This window comes from Acartia tonsa, chromosome 3 (genome assembly GCF_053477335.1).
Source record: "Acartia tonsa isolate MP-2025a chromosome 3, ASM5347733v1, whole genome shotgun sequence".
In the NCBI taxonomy this organism is placed as follows: Eukaryota; Metazoa; Arthropoda; class Copepoda; order Calanoida; family Acartiidae; genus Acartia; species Acartia tonsa.
Genome location: NC_137262.1, coordinates 11,690,775 through 11,708,562, shown reverse-complemented (window position 1 = coordinate 11,708,562; position 17,788 = coordinate 11,690,775). Strand labels below are relative to the sequence as shown.

Here is a 17,788-nt window from a genome sequence, read left to right as displayed (position 1 = left end):
ATATATGTGGATTACAATTAGTGTTTGAAACGTTTGGACACTAAACTTAATGAACCAACCAATTAAAATTAAATAAAAGTCCCCAAAGTTGTTTAGCCAATGAATAAGAAACGTCACAATAAACTTGTAACAGCGAATTGTCTCCTCCCTTCCTGAACTAAACTACAGTATTTAAAGCTTTAGGTTGCTATTTTTTATAATTTCAAAACATTTAAAATAATGTTTTATACATCTTTAGATTAAATTAAATAAAATGAAACAGTGACCAGTTAAAGAATCAAAAAACATTAGATATTAAGAATGTCGTGGTTACTATGTGTATCAATTGTGGTATGTTCCATCCTGGAGGCAACCTATGGCCAGGACAGGAGGCCAACCATATCCTTCATTACACAACCTGAGATTGTTACTGATATTGGAGGAGATGTAAGTAGATTCTTTGTAAGTGGACAGAGTGTCTAAAAAATCAGCCATGTGACGTCATAAACATTAGATTAGAGGAGAAGTGGAAAAGAAACCCCATAAAAAAGATATGTATAATCCCCCATTTTTATGACGTCACAAGGGTGATTTTTAACACACTTTGGTCTTTGTCGGATTTGTACGTATTTTAGTACGTCCGACCAATCGACCATCGTTTACATGTAAAGATTTAATGGAAGTTTATCCCCATCTTTCAATTTTAGTTTTAATAAAGAAAAGGTAAAATATAATTTGTGGGGGGGGGGGAGTAATATTTTGGAATCGATTTCTCTTAGAAGGGTGGTAATAACTTCCCCCAAAATAGTTATAATATTTACCAACTTTTAGGACTTTTTTATTTGATTTGTTGGTTTCCAAACTTTTCAACCACTAATTTTAATCTACAGAGGGGGTAACCTTGTTTATAATCATTGGGGATTTATAACAATTTAATGGTTATTGTCTTATCCCTGCAGAAAATATTGAATATATATTAGGGTGGGTTCATATCGGAATTAGACAAAGCGGGGATATGCAACAGATAAAATTAACCTTAAAAACATTTCTGACCGAAAAAGAATTTTAAAAAATTGGGTTTTAGAACACGACCACTTAAAAATATAATTCATTACTTATTAGTATGCAAAGACGACATTCAAAATTTTTTTTGAATCAGAACTATGGCTTCATGATGCTCCCTGGAAAGGCCTTGAGAAGCTGAATCAGGAACTTTTGTCCGTTTCAAAATATCTCGTTCCTAGCCTTAAAAATCACTAAAAAACCAAAAAATTTTAAGGTTTATTGAGAATTGTTCAATTTGTAGAGGTTTTTTAGATTTTCTCAGGCTAGGAACGAGATTTTTTGAAACGGACAAAAGTTCCTGACTCAGCTCCTCAAGGCATTTCCAGGGAGCACCATGAAGCCATAGTTCTGATTCAATAAATTTTTGACTCCCATTTACAAATAGCTATACAATTGAATGTCTGGTCGTCAGCGGTTTTAAGACTTAGGATAAATTTTAAATCATCCAGAGGTGTATTATATCTATATAAATTGAGTGCAGATCCCCGCTTTGGCCTCAGAAAAAAAATGTCCAAAATCGACCCACCCTAATATATATAAATGTTATTATTGACAAACATTTGTGCAGATTATAATGACATCCCATGTTTGCAATACATCTACACAACAAGATTAAAATTATGCCGAGCTCTGTCCAGTTTGAATTGTGTTCTCTTGAAGATGATTAAAGTCCCTCAACAGATTATGACGTCATACGATAGAATAGCCAATGAGAGGCCATCATACTTTGTAATTGACCAATGGTAAAACTTATACTGGCCTCGCATTGGTTATTTTATCGTATGACGTCATAATCTTTAGAGGGACTTTAATCATCTTCGTTCTTTATTAGCTTTATTATAAAGTAGATGCGATTTTGAAATGGTTTTATGATATCATCTATTTTTTATTTTATAAGATACTAGAGAATGCACCCTTAACATCTAGGGTCTCAGTATTCAAAAGGGAATGGGTAAAAAATAGCTTAAATTCAACCCTAGACTTAAATCTAGATAAATATCCTAAAACCATCCAGAGACCTATCTGAAGAGTCGAAATCTTATTCTACAGACAATAAAAACTGTCTACTTTATATAATAGGAAATATGATATATTTAGCGATGTTGATGTTATATGCTATCGATATTGTGTCATTTGAGGAACTGATTTAATATAGAGATGCATATATGTAAAAATGTAAAAATATTGTATGTATATTTGTACTATTATACAAAGCACTAGAAACATATATTATAGAAAATTGTATACATACATAAGTACTGGAAAATGTCCATTTCTTTGTGTGTATGCCTTGTGTAGGAACTCAGGGATTAGGGATTGTTAATGATGGATGTTATCCGGAATTAGCAGCTGCTATAAGCAGCCAAATTATAGGATATGGTTAGGCTTTCAGCTGTTTTTAAAATGAATAATATTTTTCATACTTTTCTCCAAATAATTTGGAGATACATAAGGTCCATAATAATTTGTGGCAATATTAAATTATCATCCATTGTCCAATCCCTTTACTCGTGATTATTTCTGTTAGCTGTCTTGCTCAGATAATTCTTTATGGATGGCTATCACGAGCATTTAGCTACACTTACCATTAGGGCTTAGGCTGCACTTATTATTAGTAGCCAGCTACTCTGCAGTTTGAAATGTTCGTCAGGCCGTTTGTATGTTCGTCTGAAACTTTTTTAGAGGATACTTGATTTTTTTTGTAAAGTATCTTCAGCCATTCAGTTGCCTACTTTGTCCGCTGGTCCGTCGGTAATTTTATTGAGACAAGGAATTTAATGAAGAAAATGTAATTTACTCGGCTTCTATTAGAGATACATAGCTGGAATTTCTTGAGCAGATTCTAAGAAGAACTAACGTTTACTGAAGAACATACTTGGTCCTACAGTATGTCTATAATTCTTTGAGGAATATGGAATTTATTTGAAAAAATATGATATACTCATAAATCTACTTTGTAACGATATTCAATCGTCTTTTTAATATCAATGGGCTTGATATTTCATCAAAGTTTGGGATCTACTGCAGTTCACGGTAGCTGAAACATTTAAAAGAACAACCCACTACTTTATCATTTACATAGAAAAGCTAATGTATATTTTTATGTTAGCATCATTTGTTTCATAACAAGGATGACAATATCCTTACGTAGTAACAAAACAAACTTTGGATCTACTGCAGTTCACGGTAAAATATTACTGGTAACGAATATTGCCAAAAATCTATGAATTTTCGAGGCTGCTAGCTGCCAAACGGCTGAACGTACAGATCATGCCCGCACACTGTTTTAGTGGCATAAGAAAGCCTACAAATAATCTGGAATAGCCATAAATCAATAATGCATAATTATCTCACAGTGCATAATGCGCGAAAAAGGCCTATTTTACGCGTTTTTTCTTCAGTAAAGCTTTCCCTGTGCATCATTGGATCTTGGCTATTCCAGATTATCTGTAGGCCTTCTTATACCGCTTAAAATGGTGTGCGGGTATGATCTGTTCGTTCAGCCGTTTGGCAGCTAGCAGCCTTTAAAATTCATAAATTTTTGGCAATATTCGTTACCAACAATATTTTACCGTGAACTGCAGTAGATCCAAAGTTTGTTTTGTTACTACGTAAGGATATTGTCATCCTTGTTATGAAACAAATGATGCTAACATAAAAATATACATTAGCTTTTCTATGCAAATGATATAGTACTGGGATGTTCTTTTAATTGTTTCAACTAAAGTGGATGTTGTTTTATTATTTACTCTAGCTTTTGGCCAGGTTTTACATAGCTTTTTTTATTTAACAAAAGCCTTATTTAAGTCCTGATATTGCTCAATAAAGCTTATGGACAATATCGCAGACAACCTCTTTCAGCGGATGAATTCAACGAGTGTAACCGAAATAAACATGATCTTTTTAACACTGCATTCCTCCTACATTACGCGCCTGACATGGCAGCAATGGGAATTGTTTTATAATCTTTTGTTTCTGCAGATAAACTAGTGAACAATTTTTAAAAGTTTTGGTGATGTTTGTATTCTTTGTGAATAATATTAAAACAGGTTCATCCTAACCTTATGAACATCATTTATCTAAATAGGTAGTAAATGCATTCATATAAACATACATATACAATACATGACAGTGTCCCGTCCTAGAAAAATTTTGTTAAAATTTTGGTTCCCAGCCAAAATATGGTAGATTTATTCAAAAAAAAATTACCCATGCAAAACATTTTTTTCTGTAATGAAAATTGCGATGGCACAAGCACTTTGAAATTTTGAGGCCACCCTTATGTAGGTGAAAAATTCATTCCCATATAAACGACCCCTTAAATAGTTGATGTAAATATTCATTTATTTCCCGGGTATGATCATTTCTATCCCGGGTATCATTTTTAGAAGATTTTTTTTTTTTTTTGGAAGATTTTAGAATTTTTATGAATTACTAAAAGAAAGAAAAATTATACCAGGGAAATAAATGAAATTTAAAAACCAAAATTAAACCACATTTTACTAGCATAAAAATGAGTTTTTGTTTAAATGAGAATGATATACCTGTCCAGTTGAATATTTCTTACCCAAGGGAATAAATGATGGACCGATAGGTCATCATTTATTCACTAAACAAAAAACTGGACAGGAATACCCCATTGCATCAGAACTATAGCTTCATGGTGCTCCCAGGAAAGGCCTTAAAGAGTAGAATCAGGAAACTTTGTCCGTTTCAAAATACCTCGTTCCTAGCCTTAGAAATGACAAAAAAACACCATTTTTTAGAGTTTATTGAAAATTGTCCAATTTGTAGAGTTTTTTTTTGAGATTTTCTCAGGCTAGGAACGAAATATTTTGAAACAGACAAAAGCAACCATATTTTTGCTGGGGGCCAAAATTTTAACAAATTTTTTCCAGGACGGGACACTGTAGTATACAATAACAATAACCTTTTCCTTCAGACATTGTGTACAAAACTCGGTGCTTTACTTAGACAGATTAACAAAGAAGCATAGCAACTCCTTAATTAGAAGCTTGTTTGGAATTCATAGGACATTGGGCTATAAATCAGTCTTCATATAAAATCTTATATATGAATCATGCCTTTGGTAGTTGGTAAACATTGAACAAATAAGATTGTGTAACATTAAACCAAAGTTATTTTTGACTGACAAACTTGTTCATGCCGTTATTCAAATGTTTAATAATGTCATTTATATGGCATTTGATACAAATGGTCACGACTGACATATTATTGATGTCATTCTTATGACAAAACAACACATTAGTTTGATAGGGTTATTCTCTTGTTTGATTTAGCTCTCCTAATTCATGAATAGCCAATATTGTACCCTACCAAATAATACAAAAATTATTATTAGGAGCAAAGTTACTCCGTAACTTACTTTATTATGTTTTAGATTGAGATGAAGTGTACAGTGAACTACGCCAGTGATTATCCTATCCTATGGATGAAGCTCAACAGTATTAACAGGTTAGGACCTTTTTTTGAAACCTTTATCCTTAGGTTTTTACAAGTGAAACTGTTTACAAGCCTTATGGTCAGTCTGCTGTTTGATTTTAATTTTTTTTATATATCGCACCCCCCCCCCTCTCCCAAATGGCATAAAACCTTCATTTGACACTTACTAAGCTTCCCTAAAAATTTTGTACCGTCTACCCAGTCGTTTAAGAGATCTTTTGGAATATAAACTCACACACAACTTACTACTAGAAAATCATGTATAGCATCGTATTATAAACAATATCTAAGAATAGTAAAATGATAATTGATAAAAAACTATTCAGTTAGAAATTTTTCTCAACCCAATTTAAAAGGAAAAAGTCTACTTCATCATTCCGAAATATATTTCAAGTAAAAAATACTCATTATCGATCGCATCTGGAAAAAAAAAAAAAAAATAAGTATTTTATAAAACATTCTTTATAGGTGAATCATTTAAACTTATTTTTGATAACAAATAATTATGATAAAAAGGATTAAATAGGTACTAACAATTTACTAAGAAAAAAATATGTATAACTTTACTTCAAGATATGTACAAAATATGAAGGAGAAGCGGTCAATATGATAATTCATGATATTGATACAAGTTTTGTTATCCCGGTACCTCGGCCCATCGGGAATAACAAAACCGGAATTGATATTACAATTGATTGTTTTACTATTCAGCTGTCTATAATATGATGCGATAAATAACTATTCACTGATTTAAAATTTAACTATTCTCTTTTTTTAATATAGGTATGCATATTTAGTGAAACTAGAGTTTTAGCATAATTAGACAACTTTTTAATCTGTAACTTTTAAAATTTAATTTCAGCGTTTTGTTGAAAAGTTAATAAAAGTTTGTAGTCATTTTTCTAATTTCTCTTCTTGCACATGAAAATTGATTAACTTTTCCTCGAGACAGTTTTTACGTCAGATTTGTTATAGAAACATCAAATTCTATTTTACAAATTTATATGTAAATATGTGTTTGTCCCGAAAGATCTTGCAAAATTCATTCAAAAATTTGGCCATATGAAATTATGGATAGTTATTTATCACATCGTTTAGACAGCATTCGGCCCCTTGGGTCTAACAAAACTCATATTAATTATCATTGTAATATTCGTGAAAAATGGTCTGTAATACGATGCTATACATAATTTTTCAGTATGGCTGAGAGCCGGTTTTAATCCTGCTGATATTGATCGGTATTAGCTATGCAGAAAAATTAATTGCACCTTCCTTAATTATTGATGGATTTTTATAATCATCAATAAAATCATTAATTTTTATAATCCAATTTGATAACCCAATATATTATTTTACATTTTAAAAATTTGTATTAAAACTAACATTTTATTTTATCTTTCAGAGCTAATGACCTCTTGATAACCCGAGGAACAACAATTATCCTGAAGGATCCCAGATTTTCTGTTGATTTGGATAAAAGCACTCATACATACACTCTCAAGTAAGTAGTTTTAATCACGCTGAACTTGTTCTATATAGATTAGTTAGCATATGAAATAGCCGCCACTTTTTGAGTTTAATACAACAAGGATGACAACGTCCATAAGAGCGAAGCTCAGAAACGGTAGGACAAACATTAATACTTGTAGAGTGCCATAACTGAATAGGTAATCAGAATGACAAAAAAAATTAGAAACTAAATTTAAGCAACTAAGTTAAAAAACTGCGCTAATACAGGATAATGTTTAAGGACATACTTACATTTTCAGGACTTGCGTATAGAGATGCTGTGCTTATAACATTGTACTTTGTTGTCCTAGGAATGAGTATTCTAAAAATCAGATCAATCGAATAAGTCTATCATATAAAAATTTGATGTTAAAAAAGTTTAAAAATCAACATGTTTAAAATGGACGAACGAACATTCTGGTAACGATTATAGAGTTCCTACACTTTCTAAATTTTCCCTAACTACTACAGGAATTATCATGCAAAGTTTGAAATCGATAGGACAACTCTAACATGTCTAAATTAACGAAAAGAGTTAATAGTTACGGACTGACCGACCCTGATTATAGAAAAGCTTCGATTTTAAAAACAATTCCATTCATCTTATAGTGTAAATGGTATTTAATGTTATGACATTTACGGATGCATTACATATGTAAATATGTTGAACAAGGATGACAACATCCATGATGATAGATAGCTAGTCGATTATAGATAGAAAACCAAAAACATTGACTAACTGACGGAATAAGTAGATTATTTGGAAAGGGGTATCTTCACCAAAAATATTGGCAGTGTACCTGAAATATTATCTGAGAAAATAACATTGAAACCATAGGGGTACGGGATGACACTCTGGCCTACATATATGCAAAGTTAATTATAGAGTAGCTATGCACTAACTAAAATTTGATGTTTTCAATAAATAAAATGTATAGAATACGAGATATCCAAGAATCGGACGGGTCTGTGTATCAGTGCCAGGTCCTGATCTCCTTGACAGATATAGTCAAGGCAGATGTACCACTTATTGTCAGGAGACCGCCCATCATTTCTGATAACTCTACTAGGTAAGTCCACACATCATTTCTGATAACTCTACTAGGTAAGTCCACATATCATTTCTTATAACTCTAGATAAGTCCACCCATCATTTCTGATAACTCTACTAGGTAAGTCCAACCATCATTTCTGATAACTCTACTAGGTAAGTCCAACCATCATTTCTGATAACTCTACTAGGTAAGTCCACCCATCATTTCTGACAACTCTACTAGGTAAGTCCACCCATCATTTCTGATAACTCTAACTCTACTATGTAAATCCACCCATCATTTCTGATAACTTTACTAGGTAAGTCCACCCACCATTCTTGATAACTCTACTAGTTAAGTCCACCCATCATTTCTGATAACTCTACTAGGTAAGTCCACCCATCATTTCTGACAACTCTACTAGGTAAGTCCACCCATCATTTCTGACAACTCTACTAGGTAAGTCCACACATCATTTCTGATAAATCTACTTGGTAAGTCCACATATCATTTCTTATAACTCTAGATAAGTCCACCCATCATTTCTGATAACTCTACTGGGTAAGTCCACCCATCATTTCTGACAACTCTACTAGGTAAGTCCACCCAACATTTCTGACAACTCTACTAGGTAAGCCATTAATGTAAAAGAATGGAGGGGGCATAAGTCATATGTAAGTCTGTCCTGATTTTGTATTTGGTCTTTGATATCAGCTAAAGCGTCGGAAATATAAACACAACCGAGTCCCCATAAAAGAACCGAAAGCAATTTGCTAGCAGACGAAAAGAGTCTCTACCACTTGGGCTACTTGTTTGGATTAAACATCTATATTTATAAATTTATTGGTAAGTCCACACATCATTTCTGATAACTCTACTAGGATAGTCCAACCGTTAAAATTTGTTAATTTATTATACTAATTATAAAGAAAATCTGGTATAAGAAAGGTTGCATAAAATTGAATACTGCATGTATGAGTCTATGTATGTATCATGAATATATAATAGTTAATAGAGTGATAAAAAAAAGAAGCAAAAAATATACCATATTCTATTGGCAAAATATGTTTAAAAATTAACAATTCAGCAGCTCATAGTGCCTAATAAAAAATGACGTCATACAATACAAATGAAAAATGATAGGCCAGTATACATTTTACGATTGGTTAATTATATACTGGCCTATCATTAGTCAATTGCATTGTTTGACGTCATTTTTATTGGGCACTTTAAGCTGCTTTATTGCTGTGTAAATAATTTCTTTTAGTTATGATTATAGATTTTTATATTTAAAAAGTGAATATTCGTTTAATAAATTTACATTATTGCTAATTTTCTTTTCTTTCCTATAAATTCATTTGTCTTCTTTACATAGAAAAATCCGAAAATATGATAAATTATTATCATTTTGATATAACCCTAGCTTCCTACCTTTATAAAGCTCTAGCCTGCTGACTTTCATTTTTCACAGTATAATAACTCTTTTCTTCAAAGAAAAGAAAAATGTGAATTTTCTTTTATGTTGGGATAGAGTAAAAAGACACAGACAATGCGTAATATATATATATTTTTTACAATATATCTGAGAGAAAAATCACGCAACCTTGCAAGCATTTTTGGATTTATAGCAGTCACCAAAGAATATATTCCCGCGAATGTGGCGTATTACGTAGAGTATCTACACATTGTCATAAATGCCCAACACCGTTCAATGCGTTAAATGGTTCCTATTTCTGCTATGTCAGAAGCGCAACATTCATAGTTAGACTACTAAAAAAAGGCTCAACTTGTTACCAGGCATGATGCACAGCTTGGACTTCCAGACAAAGATCATTCAATCAAAGGGTTAGTTACCAGAAGAACATTTGGACTCGTAATCATTAAATTCATTAGCAAGGTTTTGTTCGGTGATGAACCATAATCAGATTCCGTGCTTTATATAGGTTATCTAGGTTAAGTCATTTATTTCCTCTTTATTGCAGGTCAGTTGTAGCCTACGAAGGACAGTCTGTTGAGCTGCGCTGCTATGCAAGTGGTTATCCCCTCCCAGATATATACTGGAGAAGACAGAATAATGATATTCTACCCACAAATTCTTCAGTTTTCAAGGTAAATTATAAAATTGTATTAGTATAATTCCGCATTTTGTAAGTGAATCACGTTTAATCCCTGACCTTCCTAAGCATGTAAACTAATATAAACCTTTAGTAAAAGCAAAAAAAATTGCTATCATTAACCCCCTCCCCATAGACGTCCAAGGGGGGGGGGGTAAAGGGGTGATTACCCCCCCCCCCCAATGCCCCAAAATTTTGGATTTTAAATTTTTACCCCCCCCCCCCCACCCCAAATAAAAAAATGCCTCTATGAAATAAAGATTACCTTCCCCTAAAAAATGAGCTTGGGAGTGCCGTAGGCACTCCCAAAATTTTTATTTTCAAAATTTTACCCCTCCCCCCCCAAATAAAAAAGCTTGGACGCCCCTTCCCCTCCCCTTAAAAACCTTTGATGGCTTTGCATAGATCTTCCATATACATATGACTTAATAATTAAATTAGATATGTTTATTGTATAGTAAGCTATATTAGTTGGAAAGAATTTTAATGTTACAGGAAGATTTGAAATCTGCATCAAATTTCAAGGATTTTTTTTTGTAAAATTCGTTTTTTGTATAATTATTTATCTAAAAGCGGAAATACAATTTAAGTTAATTAATTTTGACATCTGTGATTGGTGGATTGAAAATTATCTTCATTCAACCAATTAGAGCGCAGGTAGTTTCAAATCCACCTATCCTATTGGTCAAAATTTATGAACTTAAATTGTATTTCCGCTTTTAGATAAATAATTATACAAAAAACGAATTTTATAAATAAAATCCTTAAAATTTGATGCAGATTTCAAATATCCCTCTAACATTAAAATTCCTTCCGACTTATATATTGTATAGTGAATAATTAAATAGTATGTGATTTATAAGAAAAATGTCTAAATATAAATTTTTCAGGGCAACATTTTGAAGTTTCCAAGTGTGAAGAAGGAGCACAGAGGAACATATTACTGTGTCGCTACAAATGTCGTCGGTACTGGAGCTAGAAGAAATATTGACGTTGAGGTAGGAATGTCACAATGGACAGGACAGACGGACGTATAAGGTTACAGTGTAGATACGTTCTCTTTAACAGCAGGAAATTTCAGAGGACTATCGCAGTAAACAGCTGAGCAAATTCTATTTTCTTTTGTGAATATCGTTTTGAAAGGGTGCTGTATTAAGTTTTCGCTGACAATAAAACCGATTTAGGGCCCAATTTTAGAATAGCTTCACATAGGTCCTGAAGGGTTTAAGAATTTCTTTCTCGTATTTATTCGAATCATAAGATTAAAACCAGTTTTAATCTCATAATTGTACATTCTATACCCGCGGAAAGCCGTTAATAATACGATGCGAGAAATAACTAATATATAATATTATTAGTTCTTTAGAGTGATTTTGGTTATTTTTACCCATCCCTTCTACTCAATGAACGAACTGTCCAATAAATGAGGTTAATAACAGCAACCTAAATTGAAAACATATTTCCCCCTGTAATATATCCACGTATTCTATATTTATAATCATTAGGTATTGTCCTACTAGATCCGTTGTTATCTGGATCGAGATTATTAGGGATCTATCATCATTTCTTGATAATTCAACCATTTTGTTGGGGACCTTTGGCAACTTTAATCTAAAGTTTTTCGTCCTTTTTATTAGTAAGTAATGCAAACTACACTGATAGTGATACTCTGCAGGAATCTAAAGGGATAAGACAATTGCTGATAAATTGATGTACATCCCAAATGATGATGCATACAAATACCCCTTCTGTAGATTACAATTACTGGCTGAAATGTTGAATCCTCAACTTAATAAACCAACCAATCACAATTTAATAAAAGTCCCTAAAGTTGTAAAGCCAATGAATAAGAAAGCGTTATTAACAAACTTTGGGGACTAGTGTAATAACCTTCCCATTATCCCCTCCCTGGATACTCTGTGCATTTGAATATAATAGCCCAGCTATACCTACTAACATACCATCAAGGACTTTTGTTAACAAAGTTAGGAAATTAGATGCTATAAATATTTTGATATTTCTTTCTGTTTTTAAAATGAAAGATAATAAAGTGTTTCCTAAAACTATTTTTTCAGGACATTGTGCCTAAAGTTTTATAAAACTATCTCATGCACAGGCCTCTCAAAATTTTTGTCACTTTTCTTATTTTTTAATCTGTAGTACCCAAACTTTTCAAGCATTAGTTTAATAACACAAAGGGTTATTTAACTTATCATCAATTCAGATGTATATCATTTTATCGTTAATTGTCTTATCCCTTTAGATCATCCCGGCCCAAATCTAAAGAAACTTGGACGTCTTTTGTTTCTCGTACTGAACATAAACCCATTAATTTGTAACTCGTTGGTTAATTAACTTTGAAAGGTATGAAATACTATTTGCATGTGAGCGCACACCATTTAATCCAGGGAGGGAGGGGACATTGGGCTGTTTATTACACTAGTTCCCAAAAATTTATAATAAAGTTTTACTATTTGTTGGCTTTGAGGACTTTTAGGGAATTTTCATTGGTTGGTTTATTCAGTTGAGTTTTCAAACGTTACAAAAACTAATTGTAATCCTACAGAAGGGGTAATTATGTGTATCATAATTGGGGTTGTACATCAATTAATTGTCCATTGTCTTATCCCTTTAGATGCCTGATTTAATCCAACAATTTGTGCAACAATGGAAATAGACAGGGCCAGGATGTAGGCTTACAGAGAAGGTGTCCATTAAATACCACAAATTTATCATAACAACAAAACCTTTAAAAACACATCTTGCCACAACAGTATAAACTGGACCCTTTTTTGATCTTATTTTCACCATTAAAAGTTTATGATTTGTTATGGTGATATTTTGCGGAATAAAATGCTACGTACATGTGATAAAAAATGGAAGGGAATAATTTTTTAGCCTTGATCCTGAAAAATTGTGTGAAATCAATATATGACCATTATACATGTTCCTCAAAAAGCTGAAGGGGTTAGCGAGATCTTAATCACCTCGAATTGGCAAACATACTATGCAACATAGATGAATTTAAAAAGCCAATCAATGATAAAAAAAAAAAACTTTAACTTTCAAAATTATTTCTAATATGCTTATTAAAATGCAATTAGAGGATTGATTGTAAGATACTATTATGTTGATTTATTAGCGGCTGCAAACTTTGTTTTTTAAGGCTATGTGATAAAAATATAAAATAAGCCTAAAACAATTCCAAGATCTAAAAATGGAATACCTAAAACTATCTTAGCACTTATGTTATGTTTCCCAAAAAGTTTGTTATCGAGATCTTAACCTACAACCAAAATACCTTACTACTTTAATGTGATATCATAATTTTCTTTTTTAGGTTGAGTTTAAGCCAACTATAAGAATAGAGAGGAAAAGATTGGGGCAAGCTTTGCAGTATGATAAAGATTTAGAGTGTCATATAGGTAAGCAAATATTTAATAAATACATTTTCTCCCATTCATTCGAAACCAGTGGATTAGAACCGGTTCTCATCCATACGAAAAAACTATGTCTAGCATCGTATTTTATTCAGTTTTCTACGAATATAAAAACGTACAATTATAAGCTTAAAACCAGTTTTTTTAGCCCGTGCCTTCGGCATCTCAGGGCTAAAATAACTGATACGGAAAGCTGTTTATAATACGATGTGAGAAATAACTACTATTATTTAAAAATTTATTTTTCTCATTTAAAATAAACTTATTTGTAAACTCTGTTATTGATTTAATTTTCACCTAATATCTCATTTATTTATAAAAAATTCTCATTTCACAGAAATTTCGTATGCTGTTATGGACAGTTGTAAGTGAATAACAAAATTTTAAATTAAACTATTTATTCATTTTTATTGGCCCCTTAGGGCCGAAGGCCCTTGTTTTAAGTTTCTGTTTCATAGACGATTTTAATTTCTATAAAACCTATTTATTTGATGTAAAGTATTTTTTAAAAAGCTAAATCATTCTAATTTAGAAATTGAAAGAAAAAATCTCAAACCAATAAAATAATAAATTTTTCTAGTAGATAAATAAATAAATAAAGCACTCACACTAAATTGTTTTGTAAGATGGCAAAGTGCAATTTGATTTGACAGCAAGTTATTTTTTTATATTAAATTTACTTTGATGAAGAAATCTTGATTTTTGTGCTCTATCAAAGTTTTTATGCTGATCTAGCAAGATTCTGTAAAAAGTATGTTTGAAATAGTTCATACTTTACAAAAGTTACAAAATTAGATTATTTTTTTATCTAAGAAATAAAATTTAAAGGACAATTGTATCCAAAAGTAGCGCGGGTATAAATATTTAAAATCACAGTGGTTGGAAAATAGAGGGAGAAAGAGAAAAATAGAGAGTAAAAGAAGCAATGAGGAATGATAAAATAAAATACAAAAAAGGGACCGGCCTTAGTTATTATGGGGTAGAATGAGTTTCTTAAAAGATATTAAATTCGTTGTTATCAGTTTAACCGCCACCACTCAATATCTGAGCGCTGTACTTTTTATTGTACTCCTTAGTAATAAAACTACTTTGAAAAAAATACTTTGACTCATAGGTCCAACAAAATGAAACTCTTGAGATAAATTTTGAAGAAATTTTCTTTTTTCCTCAAATATTAAACTTAGTCAAATCTTATATTAAACTTATATTAAATAAGGTTTTTTGAAAGTTAATTTATTTCAATAAAATGTTAATTTTTAAACTTTTAGGTTTTTAAATGTCAATTAAGTATAAAAACTAATGCATTTTGACAAAAAGAACAATTATTTTTAGAGGCGTATCCACCTCCATCAATTAAATGGTACAAAGACGGGGTCACAGAACAAATCAATAATAATCAACATTTCAGGTAAGCTAATTTTTTAATTAAAAATTGAACACTTTTTTCCATATATGATAAAATTGCCAAAATAAAGTTTTTGGTAAGGTTAAAATTTTGAATTCATTATATAGAAAGCGTCGTCGTGTGGACAATGTCAAAATTTCCCCTGGCAAAACACTGTGCACGCCACTTCTTCGAACTCAAGTAAGACATAATCTTTATTTCAGGATTTCCCATTTTGCTTTTGATGATGAATACGTAGACACAACCCTGAGAGTAATTACCGTGGAAAAGAAGCAGTAAGTGCTTTTTTACAGTAATAAATCAAAAAGTAAACAGAAAGAATATTGTTGCTTTTTTTTATTTAAAACTTATGTTTGAAAATTTTGCACATCATTTTCCTTAAAACATACATACAGGCACTTAGGATCTAGCTTTTTATCCTTGATATAAGAAAAGGCAAATACATTTATGATTGATGGAATAAAGTACCTCAACAAATATTTACAAAATTTTTCTTCATACACATATAAAAAAAATTGTACATGTTTTTTTTTAAGTTTAGATAATGTATAGAAATGAAAATTAATATCTTGCATTTTAATTCTGTTAAAACAATTTTTCTTTCTCTTTTTTCTTTGTAAGATTTAAGTTTTGAAAAATTGCATTAATTTTAATTCAAAGCTGTGATCATTTGTCTTGTGAGCTTTAACTATTTATACAAATTTCTGTTTGGAGTAAAAACTTTATTTTCATTTTTAAAAACTTCATTACATAAATGAATAATATTAATCTTCTGTTGTGATTTGCAGGTATGGTAACTATTCGTGTACAGCCCAGAACAGACTGGGAACCGCCAGTGGTACTGTAGAACTGTTTGAAACTGTTATTCCTATCTGTCCGCCAGCCTGTGATTCATATACTTACAGTAGCGACGTTGCCGCGTTGCATTATTTCGGTCTACACTCAGTTCTAATGGTCGCCTTTGCACTTGCCACGTGCTTACTAAGATAAGCATGTAAATCTTATTCCAAGAAGATAGAAACATATTGATTTCAATTAAAATAAAGAATATTATGTAAAAAATACTTTTAAATTGTCACAATATAATGGAAAAATATCAGAAATATTTGTTATTGTAAACATATTTCGAAAGATAGTCTTGCTTCTTTTGAAGTTTAGTATTTTCTTTTTCTTGGGGCCATATCTTTGAGGTGGTGATTTACCCCTATAATTCAATAGCTTGAAACCTGCCCACAAAGTGTGAAGCAATGTTTTATTTGAAGTTTCAAATTTGATATCTAAGTTGATTACACAATTTATAATGCATTAAAATGTAGACTTTTCCTTTAAGTACACACATTCATGAAAGAATTAAACTATATGTATAAAGTATCTTGTGACTGAAAATTTCAGACAATTAAGATGAATTCATTTCACCCGCAAGTATGGGAATTCGATATTAAAATAAAATTGGTTGAATCAGGAATAAAGAGATTGTTTTTACATTATTCTAAACCAGTTTTTTTTTAACATTTACACTTTTTGAAGTCCTTACAATAAAGTAACAGGATGTGTGTTTGTGTGTCTGTTTTTCTGTTTGTTTGTACTTAAAAGATCTCGCTAACCGCTGAACCGTTCGGGTTCTCCTTAACAGGGTAGCTTCTTTTAGGTCCCGGGAAGGTTTACGACTATTTTGGGGGAGGGTACCACCACCCTCTCAAGAGAAAAAAGAGAAAAAAATCATTTTTTACGTATAGAGACTTGAACGCAACATAGATAGGTAACGTATTTTTTTTTTAAACATTTAAAGTGCCACTAGAGGCCTCTAGGGGCGTAGTCGCTAGTTGTAAAATAGCTTACATCAAATTCAGTGTAACATATTTTCTTTAAAAGAAAAGTTTCTACATATATACAAAAGTAAAACAAGAAAAACTGATAAAACCTTGGTTTATCAAAAATTTTAGATAATTAAAATATTATAGGAAGGATTTTTCAATAATTTAAAAACTTTTATATCTCCATGGGTAGAATAAACAAATCAAAAGTGTATGTATGACAATTTATGTTGATTATGTTATAGTAATTTTTAGGCATTTATGTGCTGTATGTAAGCAATTATAAAAGTAATATAATAATTTTGTGATATTTTTATACTGAATGATATTATTTACTAAAACTCAATAATAAATGGTAAAATATATGTCTATTCATTCGTAATTGCATTGGTTGTTTAGTAACGAAGCTACTCTATAAAGACCGTATCTGTCTGTGTATATGTCTGCTGTCTGTACGCTAGAAGTTTAAGAGTAAATATCTGCTTTAGTAACGAAGCTACTCTATAAAGACCGTATCTGTCTGTGTATACGTCTTCTGAAGATTTAGAGTAAATATCTGCTTAAGTCATTATCGTCGTTCAGTCAGTTTCAGGGAGGTAGGGGACATTTAATTTACACTGGACTTCATTCTCTCATTCGCTGAATTATTAATTTTGGGGACTTTTATCAAATCTGTATTGGGTGGTACAAACCAGCAGTGCCGACGAAGCCCATTTTGTTCCGAATTTGTATCACTTTTGAAAAGTGCGACTCCAGTTACGTCATATTTTTCTTTCCCGAAAAAGGGAAGGGGGGAAGAAAATCTCTTCAAAGGAGATGGGGAAAACCCCCTTTTCTCTCATCTCTTTTTTCTTCCCCCCTTCCCTTTTTTTTTCTTTACCCCTTCCCTTTTTCGGGAAAGAAAAATATGACGTAACTGGAGTCGCACTTTTCAAAAGTGATACAAATTCGGAACAAAATGGGC

The 17,788-nt window shown here is 31.5% G+C and overlaps 1 protein-coding gene across 1 annotated transcript; it reads left to right on the top strand.

Annotated features, from left to right (window-relative positions):
- The first annotated feature begins 242 nt into the window (after positions 1 to 242).
- On the top strand, positions 243 to 17,206 carry LOC145313317 (lachesin-like). Its single transcript, XM_080152665.1, has 10 exons — positions 243 to 426; positions 5,447 to 5,520; positions 6,911 to 7,009; positions 7,956 to 8,087; positions 10,034 to 10,160; positions 11,056 to 11,163; positions 13,506 to 13,590; positions 14,938 to 15,013; positions 15,214 to 15,285; positions 15,799 to 17,206. The coding sequence occupies exons 1-10, from the start codon at positions 301 to 303 to the stop codon at positions 15,998 to 16,000; spliced, it is 1,101 nt and encodes a 366-aa protein (XP_080008791.1). The 5' UTR covers positions 243 to 300; the 3' UTR covers positions 16,001 to 17,206.
- Positions 17,207 to 17,788: the final 582 nt, after the last annotated feature.